Below are 16209 nucleotides of genomic sequence, written 5' to 3' on the forward strand. Positions count from 1 at the left end.
GATAAATTTGTTATGGGTTGTGAACTTGTCAGTTCATTTTATTCCAGATTCCCCAAGATATTAACAAAGTTATATAAGGTCATAGGTGGAAGCATTGGCCACACATTTTGTCATTAGCTGCTTCATAAATTATTGAAGGGAACGTTCCAGATGTGGCGATTTATCAGAGCAAGTAAAGTCGAATATAAGTGATGAAGTTATCACTTAAATTAGTTTCGGTTTAAGTTTGGTTTTGAAAATAGTTTATCGGCTCTTATATCAAAGTAGTCTAGGATATACACTGGGGGTTTAACTGATGAAATAGATATTGTAGCCGGATCCGCCTTATATGTACAATATACAGTCGAATAATGAATGGTACCGGGAATACGGTTGGTGGTGAATCAACGGATTTCAAAAGAAAAATTACAACCATACGATTTAACTGACATTGTATAGGATGACTTTACAGAGAGAAATATTGAAAATGTGATCAATAAGTTTGATTTATAAATACACCGCACGCAAAGGAAATAAATAATTTTTGCTTTTGAAACGAGATTTTAAATTGAGAGAAATGAGGTAAAAACAGGTTCTCGTTTATCAAAAAAAAACTAAAAGCATTTTTGGCAATGTTTTCTATTGATGAGTAAGCTTGAGAGAACGGACAGGCTGATTCGAAACCTGTACTTCAGCGTTGATAATGCGGGTTGGTTTATTGGCAGTAAGAAAATCAATTATTTCCAAAGTTGTTCTTGTATATAAGTCGGGATAATCCGAACGAGGATCCAAGTTTTGTAGCTGATATTACTGATTTGATTCCTATAAGACAGCTATATAACATGACCACTGCTGAAACAACTACTGAATGTTATGAAAAGAACCCTTACATACGAAACGAAATGGGTTGGGTTCCCAAGCACATTTTGATTGCTGAACGTCACATCTACACGATACTTGCTGTCTATATGACGTTTATATTTCTGCTGGCAGTTTCACTCAACGGGTTCGTGATAATTGCTACGATGAAAAACAAGGTATATATTCTGTATATAGTAGGGTGGTGTAAGATGGGATACTATTAGCAACTAATTCCCATATTTCCTGATCGTGTTTTAAACAATTAACAACGTTTTTTAGAACCGTAAGGCTGTAGTTACATATTCTGTAAAATATTTCACAACAAATGGGACGATAAAAGTGAATGGAAGCATGTCCCATCTTACCCCACCAACATTACAAACGTAATTTGTTTTGACTTCAAAACAAACTTAAACATATATAGTAACGAAACGTTTATTTTCGAGCAGAAACTTCGTCAACCTTTAAACTACATCATAATCAACTTATCAATCGCCGACTTTTTAAGCGGTTTGGTCGGCGGTTTCATCGGCATGATTTCCAACAGCGCTGGTTATTTTTACTTCGGGAAAACGGTTTGTATCCTTGAAGGATATATCGTCTCAGTAGCAGGTGAATTACTAGCATTAAATAGGTTACAGCTAGTTTTTGTAAAATTAAATTAAAAATCCGTCAAATCAAATTATTTAAATTAATATCCTGCCACCAGTTAAATATCTTTATAAGAAGTTTTGATATTACAAAGGTGTTTGCGGGCTTATGTCAATATCTGTCATGGCGTTTGAACGTTACTTTGTTGTATGCAAGCCATATGGGCCCTTCACCCTAACGAACACTCACGCTGCGCTGGGTAAGTGAAACAACGATACTGTATACTAAATTCTGGGGTGGGAAAGATGGGACATGTTTTCATTCTATTTAATCGCCACATTTGGTAATAAACAAAAAATATTCACAGAAATTTATAACCGTATCATCACGACTCTATAATACCATTGTTAATTGTTAAAAATACGAACGGGAAATATGGAATATTAGATGCCAACGGTATCCCATCTTACCCCACAGAACTAAATGTTATTTGTTCGCATTAGATACAAATACTACGTAACTGTCTGGGTTATTGAACAAACTATATGCGGGAAATAGGTGATTTACTTTTACATTAAATTAATTTGAATATGATGCGCGTATCGACCATTAATAAACTGGTGACAAAACACGCAATGTCATGCTTCATGTGCCCACTGTAACGTTCTATACATGAAACACGAGTCCTTCCCATATTTACACGTATTTCGTATTAACGAATGAAAGTAAGCTCCCGTATCATAAATAAAATATGAATCAAATGTTCATTCCACCTCTTCATTGGACTTTAACCATAAATCGATTCAATATTTCCATTTAATTGATTAAATAGTCACAATAGCGATCACAAGTGATTACAAAATCAATTTTGTATTAATATGCTGTAGCTTTAAAGAAGGCATCTATGAACACATATATATAGGTGTGTGTGTATACATAGTAGAGTGGGGTAAGATGGAACACGTTTATCACATAATATTTAAATATCGTGTTCTTGTTTTAAATATTACCAACGTTCTATAGAAGTCGTGAGGATACGGTTTATTAATTCTTCGAATGTTTTTTGTTTACTTCCAAATGGAAAGAAAAAATAGAATAAAAATGTGTTCCATTTTCCCCCGCCCTACTAAATACACAAAATGACCGTTAGCCTTTAAAATATTGACATAAAATGTGTAACATTTTGATGATGTCAATTGCAGCTTTTTTTACCAACGCCCGGTAATTTCCAGATGTCTAAGCGTATATTGTTGTCGATAAATCGATGATAAACAGGTGTAAACGCGAAAATAGGTTAGCGGGTAAACATGGCAGTTAAAGATATCTTCATGGTCGAATGTGATCTTTCAATTAATTTTACACAAACTATAAACGCCAAGTGCTGCAAAATAAGCAGCCGACAGAATTGAGTCCAACAAATTGTATTCTGTAAGATATATTTCGCCTAAAACAGGATCTACAGCCTCTTATTTCAACTGGAGCTCCAGTTAGATTTAAACCGCGTTTTAAAATGGTAAAAACGCGCTTTACATATTTAACACATTCGTTGCACCACGTGTGTAAACCAGAGGTGCCACCGTTGTATGTAAAACAACAACATGATAAATAGGTGAAGTTAAAGCTGATGTGCAGCAACTAATATAAATAAAGATTCAGGTGTTTTCATTCTCTTTTCTCGTCCAATATGATATTAACATATAATGCAGAGAGTATAATGTTTATACGGCAGAATGCGTGTACAGCAAATGTCATTTACCAGTTTAAATAAAAGTTAAAACTTCGCAAACAAATATTGTTTTAATGCACGCACGTCACAACCAGGCGTTTCAACCATTGAAATTAAACTTCTGTTTTATTGGCACATTATAAGCGTTAGTACTGTGGGGTAAGATGGGATACCGTTAGCACCTAAAACCCATATTTCCTAATCGTGTTTTAAGCAACTACCAACGCTCCTTTAGAGTCGCGGGACTATGAGTATTTAATTCTGTAAATATTCTTTGTTCACAACATATGTGACGATAAATAGAATAAAAACAGATTCCAGAATCCTAACCCCATCCTATTTTTAACCAAAATATATTTGAAAGGGATCGGTTTCACTTGGACGTGGTCAGTAATGTGGAGCACACCGGGGTTAATATGGTTGGATGGTTATGTGCCTGAAGGACTTGGGACAAGCTGTGCGCCAAACTGGTTCAGCAAAAATAAAAGGTTATTACATTTTACTAACAACAACTGAAACCAACAAATTGTTTTTTTTCTTTTAACAATATAAGGATGGGGGAAGATAAGACACCTTTAGCACATAATATCCAAATGTCGTGATCGTGTTTTAAACAATTAACAACGATTTATGGGAGTCTTGAGGATACGGTGTAAAACTCCTTAAATGTTCTTTGTTTACTACTATGGGATGAAAAAAATAGACTGAAAAGATGTCCCATCTTACCCCACCCACTATACAACCGTTTCAATGATGACATATCTCCTTCTTCTATTCCAGTGAACGTATCTTCATTTTCGTTTACTTCGTGTTCTGTTTCTTCATTCCATTATTGGTGATTATCATTTGTTACGGAAAGATCGTTTTATTTCTCAAACAAGTAAGTCTCTATGTCTCTTACACCAAACTGAACAAATTAAACAAAACAGAGACCATCTTACTTTGACCTGCTATACATATATTTACGAGAGACTGGCCTACTTGCCAACAAATAGAATCACGACTCAACTAGGTATTGCTCTTACTTTAAAACAACTTTTACAAAACCCAGGCCACAAGGCAGAGCAGCGCAAGCAGCAACCGGCAAGCGGATAATAAGGTTACAAAGATGGTTCTTGTCATGATATCTGCATTTCTTATATGTTGGACTCCATATGGGGTTTTATCGCTCTACAACGCGATTAATCCAGACAAGCAGGTAGGGGGAAGATGGGACACCTTTTCATTTCATTTTCTCGCCTTATTTGGTATAACGAACTTTCTATTTAAATATTATATACATGATAAAATAAATCGGATTCGAAAATGGGTGAATTTCTTCGCATGGAAAGTAATTATTAACGTTAGAACACTAATTCATCTCCCCGACCATTTTAAAATTATTAATAAATAACGTATACGCGCTATGTACAAACTTACTAACGTTTCTTGCAGCTCGACTACGGCCTTGGTGCCGTGCCAGTATTTTTTGCGAAGACAGCAAACATTTATAATCCTCTAATATACATTGGGCTCAACAAACAGGTATCATTGTTACTTTCTATACAACGCTATTAAACTAACAAGCCTCTACTGACGTACATAGTTGCCAAATAAAACTACATGACGTTGAGAATTACCATGCAGTAAAAATAATGGCCGACATTACGTTAATACGCGTTTCGCAAAAACAACAATTCAAATGTTTCTTTCTGTTATTGAAGTTTTGAATGTAACTTATTTATCCTCGCAGGGCTGGGTAACGACAGTTGTTATAATACGGGTGTTCTGTTTCATACACCTCGTGCCTGCTTACAAGTTACCACGTATGTAACTTATTTATCCTCGCATGGCGGGCAACGACAGTCGTTATAACATGGGTGTTCTGTTTCATACACCTCGTGTCCGCTTACGAGTTACCATTTATGGAACTTTGTGAGTGATACCTTTTGGCTACATTTGTGTACAGTTATTATTATTTCGCTAATGTTGTCGCTAGTTTCGCGATGGGGTTATAAAGATGGTGTTTCGTGGAAGAAATCCTTGGGCAGAGGAAATGTCAACACAACAAAGACAACGCTCGACGGAAGCCGGTCAACCCATTGTGTCGAACGAAGTTTAAACACCTCCAGCTTTGCACGGGCACGCATACACCGCTTAGCCTTCCATCATTGGGTCTTTCTTACTTCATGTGCGAAGTTATTTAATGAGAATCCGCAGCTTGTAAATAGCTACCATGAACAAACATGAGAAATTGATCATCCACAAACCGCGTTTAATGGGGACTATTTAAACCAATAAAGTACAGAATGAAACCACCACCACCACAAGAAAGGCAAACACAAGCATGAGTGTCTCACGGCTTATCGGTACAACCCCAGACAATGTTGGTGTCATATTAAGTAGTTCACAGCTTTATGAATTGATTTCCTGCAATACATCGGAGCGAATATGTACATGACGTGTTTTAAATAATAACCAAGACGACCACTGTATAGCAGTGTGGGGAAAGTGGGACACCTTTATCAAATAACATCCAAACATCCTGATCGTGTTTTAAACAATTAACAACGGTCTATGGGAGTCGTGAGGACACGGTTTTGTAATTCTTTTAATGTTCTTTGTTTAGTAGCAAGTGAGACGAGAAAATGAAATGAAAAGGTGTCCCATCGTCCCCGCCCTACTATAATATATGTTGTTGTGTTTATTACTCGTATTTTCAAATCTTTTTCTAAAGCTATAATTAACAATATATTTATTACTGCACTATAAATAAGAATCAACACGCGCTTATTCACACAGCAGCTGAGACACAAATACACGACACTTCTTATATATGCTATTGGTTTTGGCAAAACATTCGACAACGAAACCAATGTAGGTGAATCGATCAATATCCTGTAGTTAATGCAAACACAATGCCTTGGTCGCACGAGAGGTGTAGACACTTATTATTCATTGTGTTTGTTATATTGATTGTTTATAGCTGAGTTGGGGTAAGATGGTCACCGTTAGGAAATGTAGGGTGAGGGGGAATGTTAGTATTGAATGAATGTAACTTGCTTTATCCTTTCGTGGCTGGAAAACGTCAGTCGTTATCACACGGGTGTTATGTTTCATACACCTCGTGCTCGCTTACGAGTTACCAGGTATGTAACTTTGTGGGTGGTTATTTTTTGAAGACTTTTATTTTGTATGTATTGCTGATAATTTGAACAACCCAATAGTGACCACTGGGTTGGAGCAATTGCCGTTAAATGTCTTGCCTAAGGATAAATAAGCCTACGATAAACGGCCCCGGACGTAAACAAAGAACATTAAAAGAATTACAAAACCGTGTCCTCCCGACTCCCATGGACCGATGTTAATTGTTTAAAACACGATCAGGATATTTAGATTTTATGTGTTAAAGGTGTCCCATCTTACCCAAAATCACTTTGCGCATTCAAAAATGTCCTGGCCATGGTTCAAATAACGCGATCAAAACACGACTAATGCAAGTGGTCGTTTATTTACATGGCAGAACAAGCAAGGCGGAATATTTACATTAGAAGCAGCAGTTGGTTGGTTGGTTGATTTTCAAGGTTGGTTTGACGTCGAAGGCGAGTTTGCTCCTCGACCTCGTGTACGTGGAGCGCCTGTGGGTGGATGGTGGTAACTTGTTTATCCTCGCATGGCGGATAACAACAGTCGTTATAACACGGGTGTTCGGTTTCATACACCCCATGCCCGCTTACAAGTTACCACGTATGTATTCATTTCTTTTCTCGTCCATTAAGTGGAAAACAAAAAACAGAATTATTTAACCGTATCCTCACGACTTTAAAAGATTGTTGTTGTTTGTTTAAAACACAAATCAGGACATAGGGGGGTTTCGGTGCTAAATTCTTCGTTTACTACCAACGGGGATGATAAAGAAGAATGAAAGTACAAACCATCAAAGCCTAATCTACTACATCATAATACAACAGAACATTCCTCATTTTCCTCCATAATAAAATATAAATCCATACACTTCCATTAGGAACCACATAACAGTCGTCATAATGAACCCCCACTTAAATATCCCCAATATATTTTCGTTTTATCAACTTTGATTGACAGCCGGCAAAATGTTATCACATACCAATAACACGGAATCGTCGACGTCCACGTATAGTGTTGGTTGGGATGGTTGATGCTTCTCGTAATTCATTCGCCCTATCAACGCTGGGTGCGTTACTTGCTTCTAATCTATTAATAGAATGTATGTTTAAACTACGAGCCAACTGTGTGGTGACTCAAATGCATATTGTGGTACAGGATCTGCAAAGTAATATATTGATGACGCATTGTGAGATATGTAACTTATTTATCCTCGCATGGCGGGCAACGACAGGCGTTATAACACGGGTGTTCTGTTTCATACACCTCGTGTCCGCTTACGAGTTACCACGTATGTAACTTTGTGAGTGATACCTTTTGGCTACATTTGTGTACAGTTATTATTATTTCTCTAATGTTGTCGCTAGTTTCGCGATGGAGTTATAAAGATGGTGTTTCGTGGAAGAAATCTTCGGGGATAAACAAGTTACATTCGTCCGCATAATATTATAACAGCCAAGTACATAAATAACATCAACAACTTACTCGTCGTTTTCTACATCTAGTTCTTCTTCTTGTATGCTACTGCTGACTGCTGCGTTCTGCGATATATGCGGGTACATACTAGTGTTATGTGTGTACGAAGGAAATACATGTTGTACTAGGGGGGAAGAAACTGTAGCACGAAACATTACGAAACGTGTTTTAATTGAAAAACCAAACTTTAAAAAAGGGTTTTTAAATGTTAACAAAAAGTTTGATTTAAAATGGTAAGCAGGTGTCTTAAACAACTGTGTAATATTGTGCGACAGCTGAACACAAAACAATATCAGTGGTCAGTTGGTGTGGGGGTTTAACCATAAGGTACAGAACTCACCAAGCTTTGGTTAATTACATTAGATATGTTAGGACTCATAATCTAAATCCTCTCAGACCAAAACGAGGTTGAATATATCAATATATGCTGATGACACTGGTCCATAGAGGACATACATTAAAGGGCTTTGGTGTTGGGGTAATGGGGAAACTCTGGTCTAAATTACTGTAGGACCTCAGCCATATAAGATAGAATGTGCATATACAATGTTGGGGTAATGGACCAACTCTGGTCTAAATCCCAGGTCCCATGGCGTGCCTCACTGTAGGATCTCACCCATATAGAATAGAATGTGCATATACAATGTTGGGGAAATGGGCCAAATCTGGTCTAAATCCCAGGTCCCATGGCGTGCCTCACTGTAGGAACTCACCCATATAGAATAGAATGTGCATATACAGTGTTTGGGTAATGGGCCAAATCTGGTCTAAATCCCAGGTCCCATGGCGTGCCTCACTGTAGGATCTCACCCATATAGAATAGAATGTGCATATACAATGTTGGGGTAATGGGCCAACTCGGGCTTAAATCCCAGGTCCCATGGCGTGCCTCACTGTAGGACCTCACCCAAATAGAACGTGCATACACTACATACCCCTGAAGTGGAAGGCAACAAATCACTTGTATCTACATTACTAATAGATGATTGTGCGATTACAGTGGATTGAGGGACGGGTGTTGTTGGTACGCTGCGGTTGTCTTCACCAGCACCAGCGAGATCCATCAGCGTGTTGTCCACTGTTCCTACACCTGGTGGAGCGGGCGAGTTGATTATTGTCTTTTTATTGGTATATATTATATATATATATAAGCAAAAAAAAGTTCTTCTTCTACTAACCAATATATATATATATATAATAAAAAATATAACAGATTCTGTAAAAAAACAGAAGTTCCCACAAAGAATAATCAACAAAGTAAAATACAACAACATTTGGTAAAAACTGCTAAAAACAGACAATATCAAATTCATGGCTGAAATTAAAGTTTTGTAAAAAACTAAAAAATTCAAATTGCAAAAAATACCAAAAAAACAACAAATTGTTTTAAAAAACATGAGATATCTCTCGTACCTCCAGGGACAGGTTCGAAAAGATTACCAGATGAAAGATCTTCAAATCGGAACCGTATGGGTTGCCCCCCTGCATGGGGTACACGGGGAGAGCTAATCGCATGGTAACCTTCGTCGTGACGATGGGTTATTAAGGTGGGGGTACACGGGACAATACCGTCTCCATCCTCTGTGATCTGGAGGTATAAGGTGTTTAATAGTAATCTACAACAGTGCTCTTCAACCTTTCCTGGGTTGGTGAACACCTAAAGTTGTTGCGTCGAACTCATGCACCCCTGATTGCTTTAACGTAAAACTAATGACGTTTCGCAATCCAAGGGATGCAAGATATAAAATGCATGTAAAAAAAACTGTAGGAAAGTGGCTAAATTTGTTAAAAAAATTCAAAACTGAATATTAATGCTGAAAATTGTTGAAGTTTGTGATGCAACCTTGCATACCCTTTGCACTTGTGCACCGTGCGGGCCGGTTGAAGAGTGCTGATGTACAGCAGAAACTTTGTGTAAAGTGCAATCCTTTACTATGCAAGGATGCAGAAGAATCCATTGTTGGATTATTTATATCAAAGATACAATGAAAATGTTTTATATGACGCTAAACGGCTAACCTTCAGTTATCTAACATGGAGTATTTAATATTTGGTGAATAAAGAATATGTTATCATCCTAAATTTACATAAACAACACTAAAACCCAACTCTGACTTATTCCCCTGGGTGTTCAGGTAATGGGTAAAAACGGGCTTTAATCGCAGACCCTCAAAGACCTCACCCATATAGAATATATGTTACAACGATATTGAGTAAACTAACAGAAGGCATCACAATTCCAGGTGTCAATGGTGCAGGTCCAGGTCGGCTTGGTATCCGAGGTCTAACTGATGGCTCCGGTTGAATAACGAGGAACGGTAGACTCGATGACGGGAAAGTCGGTTGCTCGACGCTGGATATGTTGGATACTGTGATCGCTGGAATTGTATCGCCTGCATGGGGGATTAGTATAAAGTTAAATATCTTCAATACTTCAGTGTATTTTGTATGTCACTGAAATATTAGCAGTGGAATTAGTTGTTACTTTATGATAAGGATTCGTAATAAACACAAACTTTTAATATCAATTTTTATTCTACAATTTGTTGAACTTCATTTCTGTTTGTTACTTTTTCGTAGCACCAGACCCTTGATGAACATTAGCTTTGGAAAGTTTAATCTGTAAGGCTTAGACCCCAAAGAATAGTTGTAAATATTCAAGTGTTATTACATGTGGTATTTGTCCTATTATTATTGTTAGGTTCTAGTTTCAGATCTGTCAGGCTAAAACCCACAAAACTAGTTGGTGATTAAACTAAAGTTTCAAAATATCTGATCAACCATCAAAAACATCTTTACTTTCATCCCCATCTTCCTCATCCGGTTGATCCTCTGCCTCAACATCAACTTCTTCATTCACCATCTCTTCATCCGGCTGATAATTTTTGAGAGAAAATCATGAAAAATTAAAGTTTTTTAAAAATTTTTGTGAAAATAAAGTTTAAAAAAATAAGAAAAGAGTAAAAATAATTAAATTATGAAAAATGTAAGTTCGAAAGTACATTTGTCAGGAACAGAGTAATCATATATCAGAACAATATTCCACAAATATGCTGAAACATAATTTTAAAAATTCTTTCACATTTTTTTATGAAAATTTTAGATAAAATTTCGTTAAAATTCTTGCGAAAAATGATAACTTTTATGAAAGAAAAAAAAAGTAAAAAAAGTATTAAGTCAAAAACCTGATCTTCGAAGTCGGTTTCCGAGTTTTCCTCCTCGCTGGAAATAACGATCATTTCCTCCGCATCACCAGGATCAAGGGAGGACGTCGCGACTTCTTGTTGACGGGTGGATGAGCTCGCTACTTGGAGGGAAGACTCCGTGTCGTCGTCGTCATCTTGGGGGTAATCTATATTAGAGGGGGTTAAGTTACAAGTGTTTTCTTATTGTATCAAATTTATATGTGTGGTGCCCCTCCCCAAACATATGCATTTATGTTATGCCTCAATGGTTTTGCCATTTTCAGTTTTTTCTGTCCGACCTTGTTGGTCGTTTATTCCAAACATTCGCTTGTGGTGTGGGCAGCTGTTGATAAATCCAACTATCTATATCAGTGGGGGGGTAAAACAAATTTGAATCGTAATTTGGTGATGGTGGTGTACAACTTGTATCGTAAACAAAATGAGCAACAGGTTCCACTCAATACACCACAGATGTAGCGTTTAACATCGGTGTGTTTATATAAACCATGCAGACATGTGTATTCAACACTTTATTCTCACGATCAATGTGTGTACTGTCTTTGTTTAGGTGAACAAACACAGGTCCATTCATGCAGTTTATGCTCATTATTGACGCACGGCAATCTTCGAATTTTTAATACTCGGCTCAAAAATTGCAGTTATAGATTGTAAAGATGATTTACACAAATACCAATATAGTTTACACAACAACTTAGTTAGCTCCACAAATATCACCATCCAGTTCATTTTCATCTTGAACATTATTTTCAACATCCAAATTTTCCGAAACATCGTTCTGTTGTGATTGGTCGGGTTGTCGTGCATCACTGATCAAGCTCTGATGTCATAAAGAACATTATAATGTTATAAAAATAAACAATTTTATTAAAAAATTCAAATTTACATACGTGGTAACTCGTAAGCGGGCACGAGGTGTATAAAACAGAACACCCGTGTTATAATGACTGTCGTTGCCCCACCAAGTGCACACATTCATCCAAACACACAACTACCACCGTACCCCTGCATATTCTGAATCACTGATCGTAATAACTGAATTTGTTTCATTTTCAAGCTCTGTCCTGTCTCCTTTATTCTCAACGAGCGAAAATTGTCGGAAAAATGAGTTTCTTGTCTCGATCTTTGGAGTTCTGTTCCGTATCAACTTCACTTTCCCTCCAGGTAAGTTTCTATTCTCACTCGAAACTGACATCTGATTCAATATTTCATATGATCGTATGTTTGAATAAGAGACTGACGATGCTATTTCCGCGAAATATATTTCTTTAATACAACAATTGGTTGGATTTGATTCATGTCAGTCGTGCATGAACATTAAATCTAAGTAGATTCAGAGTTTTAGACCATTCACTGTAAGCCTGAACAAAATTACTTTGGCTAAACCCATGTTAACAAAATGTTATATAAACCTACTCCACTAACTAAATATTCTCTCTCATTTTAATTTAAATAATAAACAGAAATAAAAAATCCATGTTTACAAAAATTTTCGAAGCAAATTAAAAGTCACTAACATAACAAAAAGTTCTAAGAAAAAATAAATTAAAAATTAAGTATAATTATAACAATAACTTAACCAACTAAACCACGAACCTCAGAATCGTGTTGTTCGACCGTCACCGTGGAAACGCTCTCGCTCGATTGGTCGGGACTTCCCCGTTGTCGTTTCGGCAACGGTGCTACTGCCACCTGGTGATGAGTAATCGAGGTATTTAAAAAAAAATTACAACAAAAAAATCCAATAAAAAATAGAAATTAAAACAAAAATTATAAATTCAAAAATAAAAAGTTGAGTGTGAAAATCCTGATAAAAATTCAGGGAATAGTTTCCACCTGTGCCTCCCTGCTGCTGCCTGGAAGAGTTGATGTTCTGGATGTTAAAGAAGGAGCAACATCTTCAACGTGATCATGACTTCTCTTCTGTCCTTGCTGGAGGAAAAATAAGATAAATTTAAACAAATTACAAAAAATGTTGTGTATATATTAATATATATATATAAAGAATTTATCTAAAAAAATACTAAACATGTTTTTAAAATTCCCCCGAATTCCTACAGCCATTAACCTTTGGCAACAAAATCTTTTTCCTCTCTGGAAGAAAAAAAACATGGAACTAATTATAACACTTGTGTAAAAAATAAAAAAAACATGAAAAATGAAGGTACATATATATATATATATATTCTTCAAACTAGAAAAAAAAACATGGAAAAAAATATAGTATGCAAGAAATGGTGTCCAATAACATGTGATGTGGAAAGTATTTTACAATATGCGGCACTCACATTGTGGAAAGGCCTTGCTGTTGGGTTGTTGAGCGAGACACCGGTGCTACTTGTGGCCCCTGTGGTTGCTACATTATGGGGGCCCGTGGACGATGGAGCGTCGGATTGTGAAGCGGAACTTACCACGACACTGGATGAAGCAACGTGTGGCTGGTTCTGTCGATATCGGGTTCATTAATATGTAACGTTCAATATCTCTTTATTCGACCTATGCGCCGATCACACCATCGAGGGGAAACTGAATGTCATTTAACAAAATGATCGACTCTCAAAAACACAGCGGTTCACGCAAAATATCAACATCATTACAAATAATATGCAGACTCGTATTTGTATAATAAAACATATATATATTCAGTCTAAGCGGCATTGTCAGAATTCACAATTAACCTGGTCATTAGATTGGTTGGTTTGGTCATCAGATGAAGAGACGATGGCTTGATCATTCTCATTCCCTTCGTTCCCTGGATCCCTTTGTTCCTGTGGTTGGGTGGGTAGTGTTGAACTGCCGGAACTAACAACATGCTGTTGCCTCGCAGGGCTCATGGGGTGCACGAACGCAGTGGCGTGACTGATTGCTGGAGCAACTGGCACCGATACAACAGATGGTTGGGAGACTGGGGAGGAAAAGTTGGTCATTTGAACTGTTATAATTTATTTGCACAAGATACATACTGGTGGCCTATTGTTAAAAAAGGTGGCCACACTTGTTATACAAGTGGCCCCATCGGTTACAAAGAGGTGACCACACTGGTTGTGAAAAGGTGGCCACTTGGCATAAAAGGTGGCCACTTGGCATAAAAGGTGGCCACTTGGCATAAAAGGTGGCCACACAACATACTTGGCATAAAAGTGGCCACACTTGTTAAAAAAGGTGGCCAGTATAGGTACAAGTGACCACACTTGTTATAAAGAGGTGTAAAAAAGGTGGCCACATACCCACAGTGGCCCCTAAAAAAGGTGGCCGCACACCCACAGTGGCCACACTTGTTAAAAAAGGTAGCGTTATATATACCACTATAGGTGGCCACACTTGTTGTGAAAAGGTGGCCACACAACTCACCAACAGCTTGCGTTGAAGATGATGCGGCTTGTGGAACACTGGATACCACAACTGGAATATCAACATTTATCGTTAGGACAACTTTAAATATCACTTATCGGTTTAAAAATGTTTTAACAAAATTAAGAATTAGTTTTATTATGGTTGAGTTGATATTTTGTTGTTTGTGTTATTTATTTCTAGATTGTAACTAAATTTATAAAGACGTTAAAGATGTTATGTCGTATCATAATGTAGACTGTTGAGTGTATGTACCATTCATTATACCATCGCATATAACTGTCGACCTCTAGCGAAATTGCTTAAAAATCTTCATTTTTAAGTAAAATTTGGAAAACATTAAAGTGAAATATTTAGAAAAAACTAAAATGAAACAAAATAAGAAAACTTGAAAAGAAAAAAAGTGTTAGAAGTAAAGATCAGTTTAAAAAACTCGCCACAATTTATAAACCTGGTCTTTCCACATCCTGTGCCTCTTGTTGTGGCTCGGGCATCACACGCGCGGTCCGTGTAACGCGCATCGGGGTGACTTGGTTGACACGTTGCCGCTGCGTGGTCGACCTTGTTTTTCGAATCTCAGGTACTTGTGTTGGATGTCTACCCTCTAGTAGTTGCCGCTGTAATTCCTCTATCTGTGATGGTTTATATAGGGATTATATATATAGTAGGGTGGGGGGAGATGGGACACATTTTCATTCTATTTCCTTGTGCCATTTGGTAGTAAACAAAGAATATTAAAGAATTATAAAACTATAACCTCACGACTCCATTATTTGAATATAATGTGGTAAAGGTGAACTGTATTCCTAACCACACCATATGATGTGGCCGCTCAGTAAAAATATAAATATATATGTATATTGTATATATGCAAGGGAACCACTGCAAAACATAGGGGGAGCACATTGTACGTTGCGCCGAGGGTAAAAATACACGAGTATAAAAAACTACGAAAAAAAACCAAGGCATATCATGGAAACTTGGGTTGTAGGAAATATTTCACCTATTATTTAAACCGCATCTTTTATATTTAAATATTTTCACCTTATTTTGAAGTTCAGTTCGTTGATCCGACTCCGTTTTTCGATCGGCTTCCATTTTCTTTAGCTCATTATTCAGTCGCTCCCTTTCTTTGTTTGATTCCTAATGAAATATCAACTTTTAAGAATTTTTAATCCAAACTAGATTGAAACTTATCTATTAAATTATGACAATTCAAATAAAATGACAGTAAAAATGAATATCGATGTTCAGAATAGTTCCACGCCGAACTATCACATAATTAACATCGGCATTAAACTGTAAGCACCATAATTTCCAATCATGCCACGCTCACTATATTTGTGATATTCGTGTATAATTAAATTGTTTTATTGCAGCATAATAATCAATGTCTTTCCAATAATAAGTAGCGAACATTCAACTGCACAATAAGTAACACCTAAGTACAGACAAGACAGGGGTCTAAACAGAAAACGGGACTTTCTTTCACAACTGATTGAAAAGTAGTTTGGGGTAATGGGCCAACTCTAACCTAAATTCCTAGGTGTTGGGGTAATGGACAAAATCTGAGTCTCAGGTCCATAGGGACATCCTCCATGTATAAGAGAAAGCTTTCAATCACATTGATACGTACCTGATTATCCTTTCTCAACTTTTCTATTTGTGACTTGGCCAAACTTAACAAAGTGCTGAAGCGTTTCTCCTTTTCTAATATTTCATCCACTTGCTTCTATAAAGTACAAAATATGAAAAGTTTATTTCACATTTTCGGCAACTTTTGAAATACCTTAGTTAATAAGATGTAGGTTTAAGAATATTATTAATAGTTTTGATTATTTATTGCTGGTTAAACATAGACTTTTTTGGTAGAAAATTTGCATTTAAACCCAAAATATG

General features: G+C 36.8%; 2 protein-coding genes across 5 annotated transcripts in view; one reads left to right on the forward strand and one right to left on the reverse strand.

Moving 5' to 3' along the window:
- LOC149724633 (pinopsin-like) lies at positions 1–6775 on the forward strand. The gene is made up of 8 exons (XM_089892892.1): positions 1–1016; positions 1290–1452; positions 1586–1690; positions 3522–3645; positions 3938–4037; positions 4209–4355; positions 4592–4681; positions 5136–6775. Exons 1-8 carry the CDS (start codon positions 822–824, stop codon positions 5256–5258), a joined length of 1047 nt encoding a protein of 348 aa, XP_089749018.1. The 5' UTR covers positions 1–821; the 3' UTR covers positions 5259–6775.
- The window catches only part of LOC149724634 (nucleoprotein TPR-like), a 24405-nt gene continuing 14824 nt past the window's right edge, over positions 6629–16209 (reverse strand). Inside the window, exons 32-49 of one of the 4 annotated variants that reach the window (XM_089892887.1) lie at positions 15947–16042; positions 15355–15453; positions 14762–14942; positions 14311–14361; positions 13638–13864; positions 13248–13403; positions 12796–12891; positions 12556–12651; positions 11963–12154; positions 11677–11779; positions 10942–11108; positions 10538–10631; positions 9980–10149; positions 9170–9344; positions 8692–8846; positions 7766–7821; positions 7263–7369; positions 6629–6774 (exon numbers count right to left, since the gene is read on the reverse strand). In XM_089892887.1, coding sequence (XP_089749013.1) covers positions 6716–6774; positions 7263–7369; positions 7766–7821; positions 8692–8846; positions 9170–9344; positions 9980–10149; positions 10538–10631; positions 10942–11108; positions 11677–11779; positions 11963–12154; positions 12556–12651; positions 12796–12891; positions 13248–13403; positions 13638–13864; positions 14311–14361; positions 14762–14942; positions 15355–15453; positions 15947–16042 — 2280 coding nt within the window. In that variant the 3' untranslated portion in view covers positions 6629–6715. The remainder of the gene's footprint in view (positions 6775–7262; positions 7370–7765; positions 7822–8691; positions 8847–9169; positions 9345–9979; positions 10150–10537; positions 10632–10941; positions 11109–11676; positions 11780–11962; positions 12155–12555; positions 12652–12795; positions 12892–13247; positions 13404–13637; positions 13865–14310; positions 14362–14761; positions 14943–15354; positions 15454–15946; positions 16043–16209) is intronic. The other 3 variants (XM_089892888.1, XM_089892890.1, XM_089892889.1) reach the window with 3 other exon arrangements.

The sequence above is a fragment of the Ciona robusta genome, chromosome 14, assembly GCF_009617815.1.
Source record: "Ciona robusta chromosome 14, ASM961781v2".
NCBI lineage: Eukaryota > Metazoa > Chordata > Ascidiacea > Phlebobranchia > Cionidae > Ciona > Ciona robusta.

What these genes read in the sequence shown, in the direction of transcription:
- LOC149724633 (XM_089892892.1), top strand. Translation starts at nt 822, where the DNA reads ATGACCACTGCTGAAACAACTACTGAATGTTATGAAAAGAACCCTTAC. An exon ending in TTGCTACGATGAAAAACAAG is followed by an intron (nt 1,017 to 1,289) that starts GTATATATTCTG and finishes ATTTTCGAGCAG; the next exon opens with AAACTTCGTCAACCTTTAAA. An exon ending in ACATTGGGCTCAACAAACAG is followed by an intron (nt 4,682 to 5,135) that starts GTATCATTGTTA and finishes TGTTGTCGCTAG; the next exon opens with TTTCGCGATGGGGTTATAAA.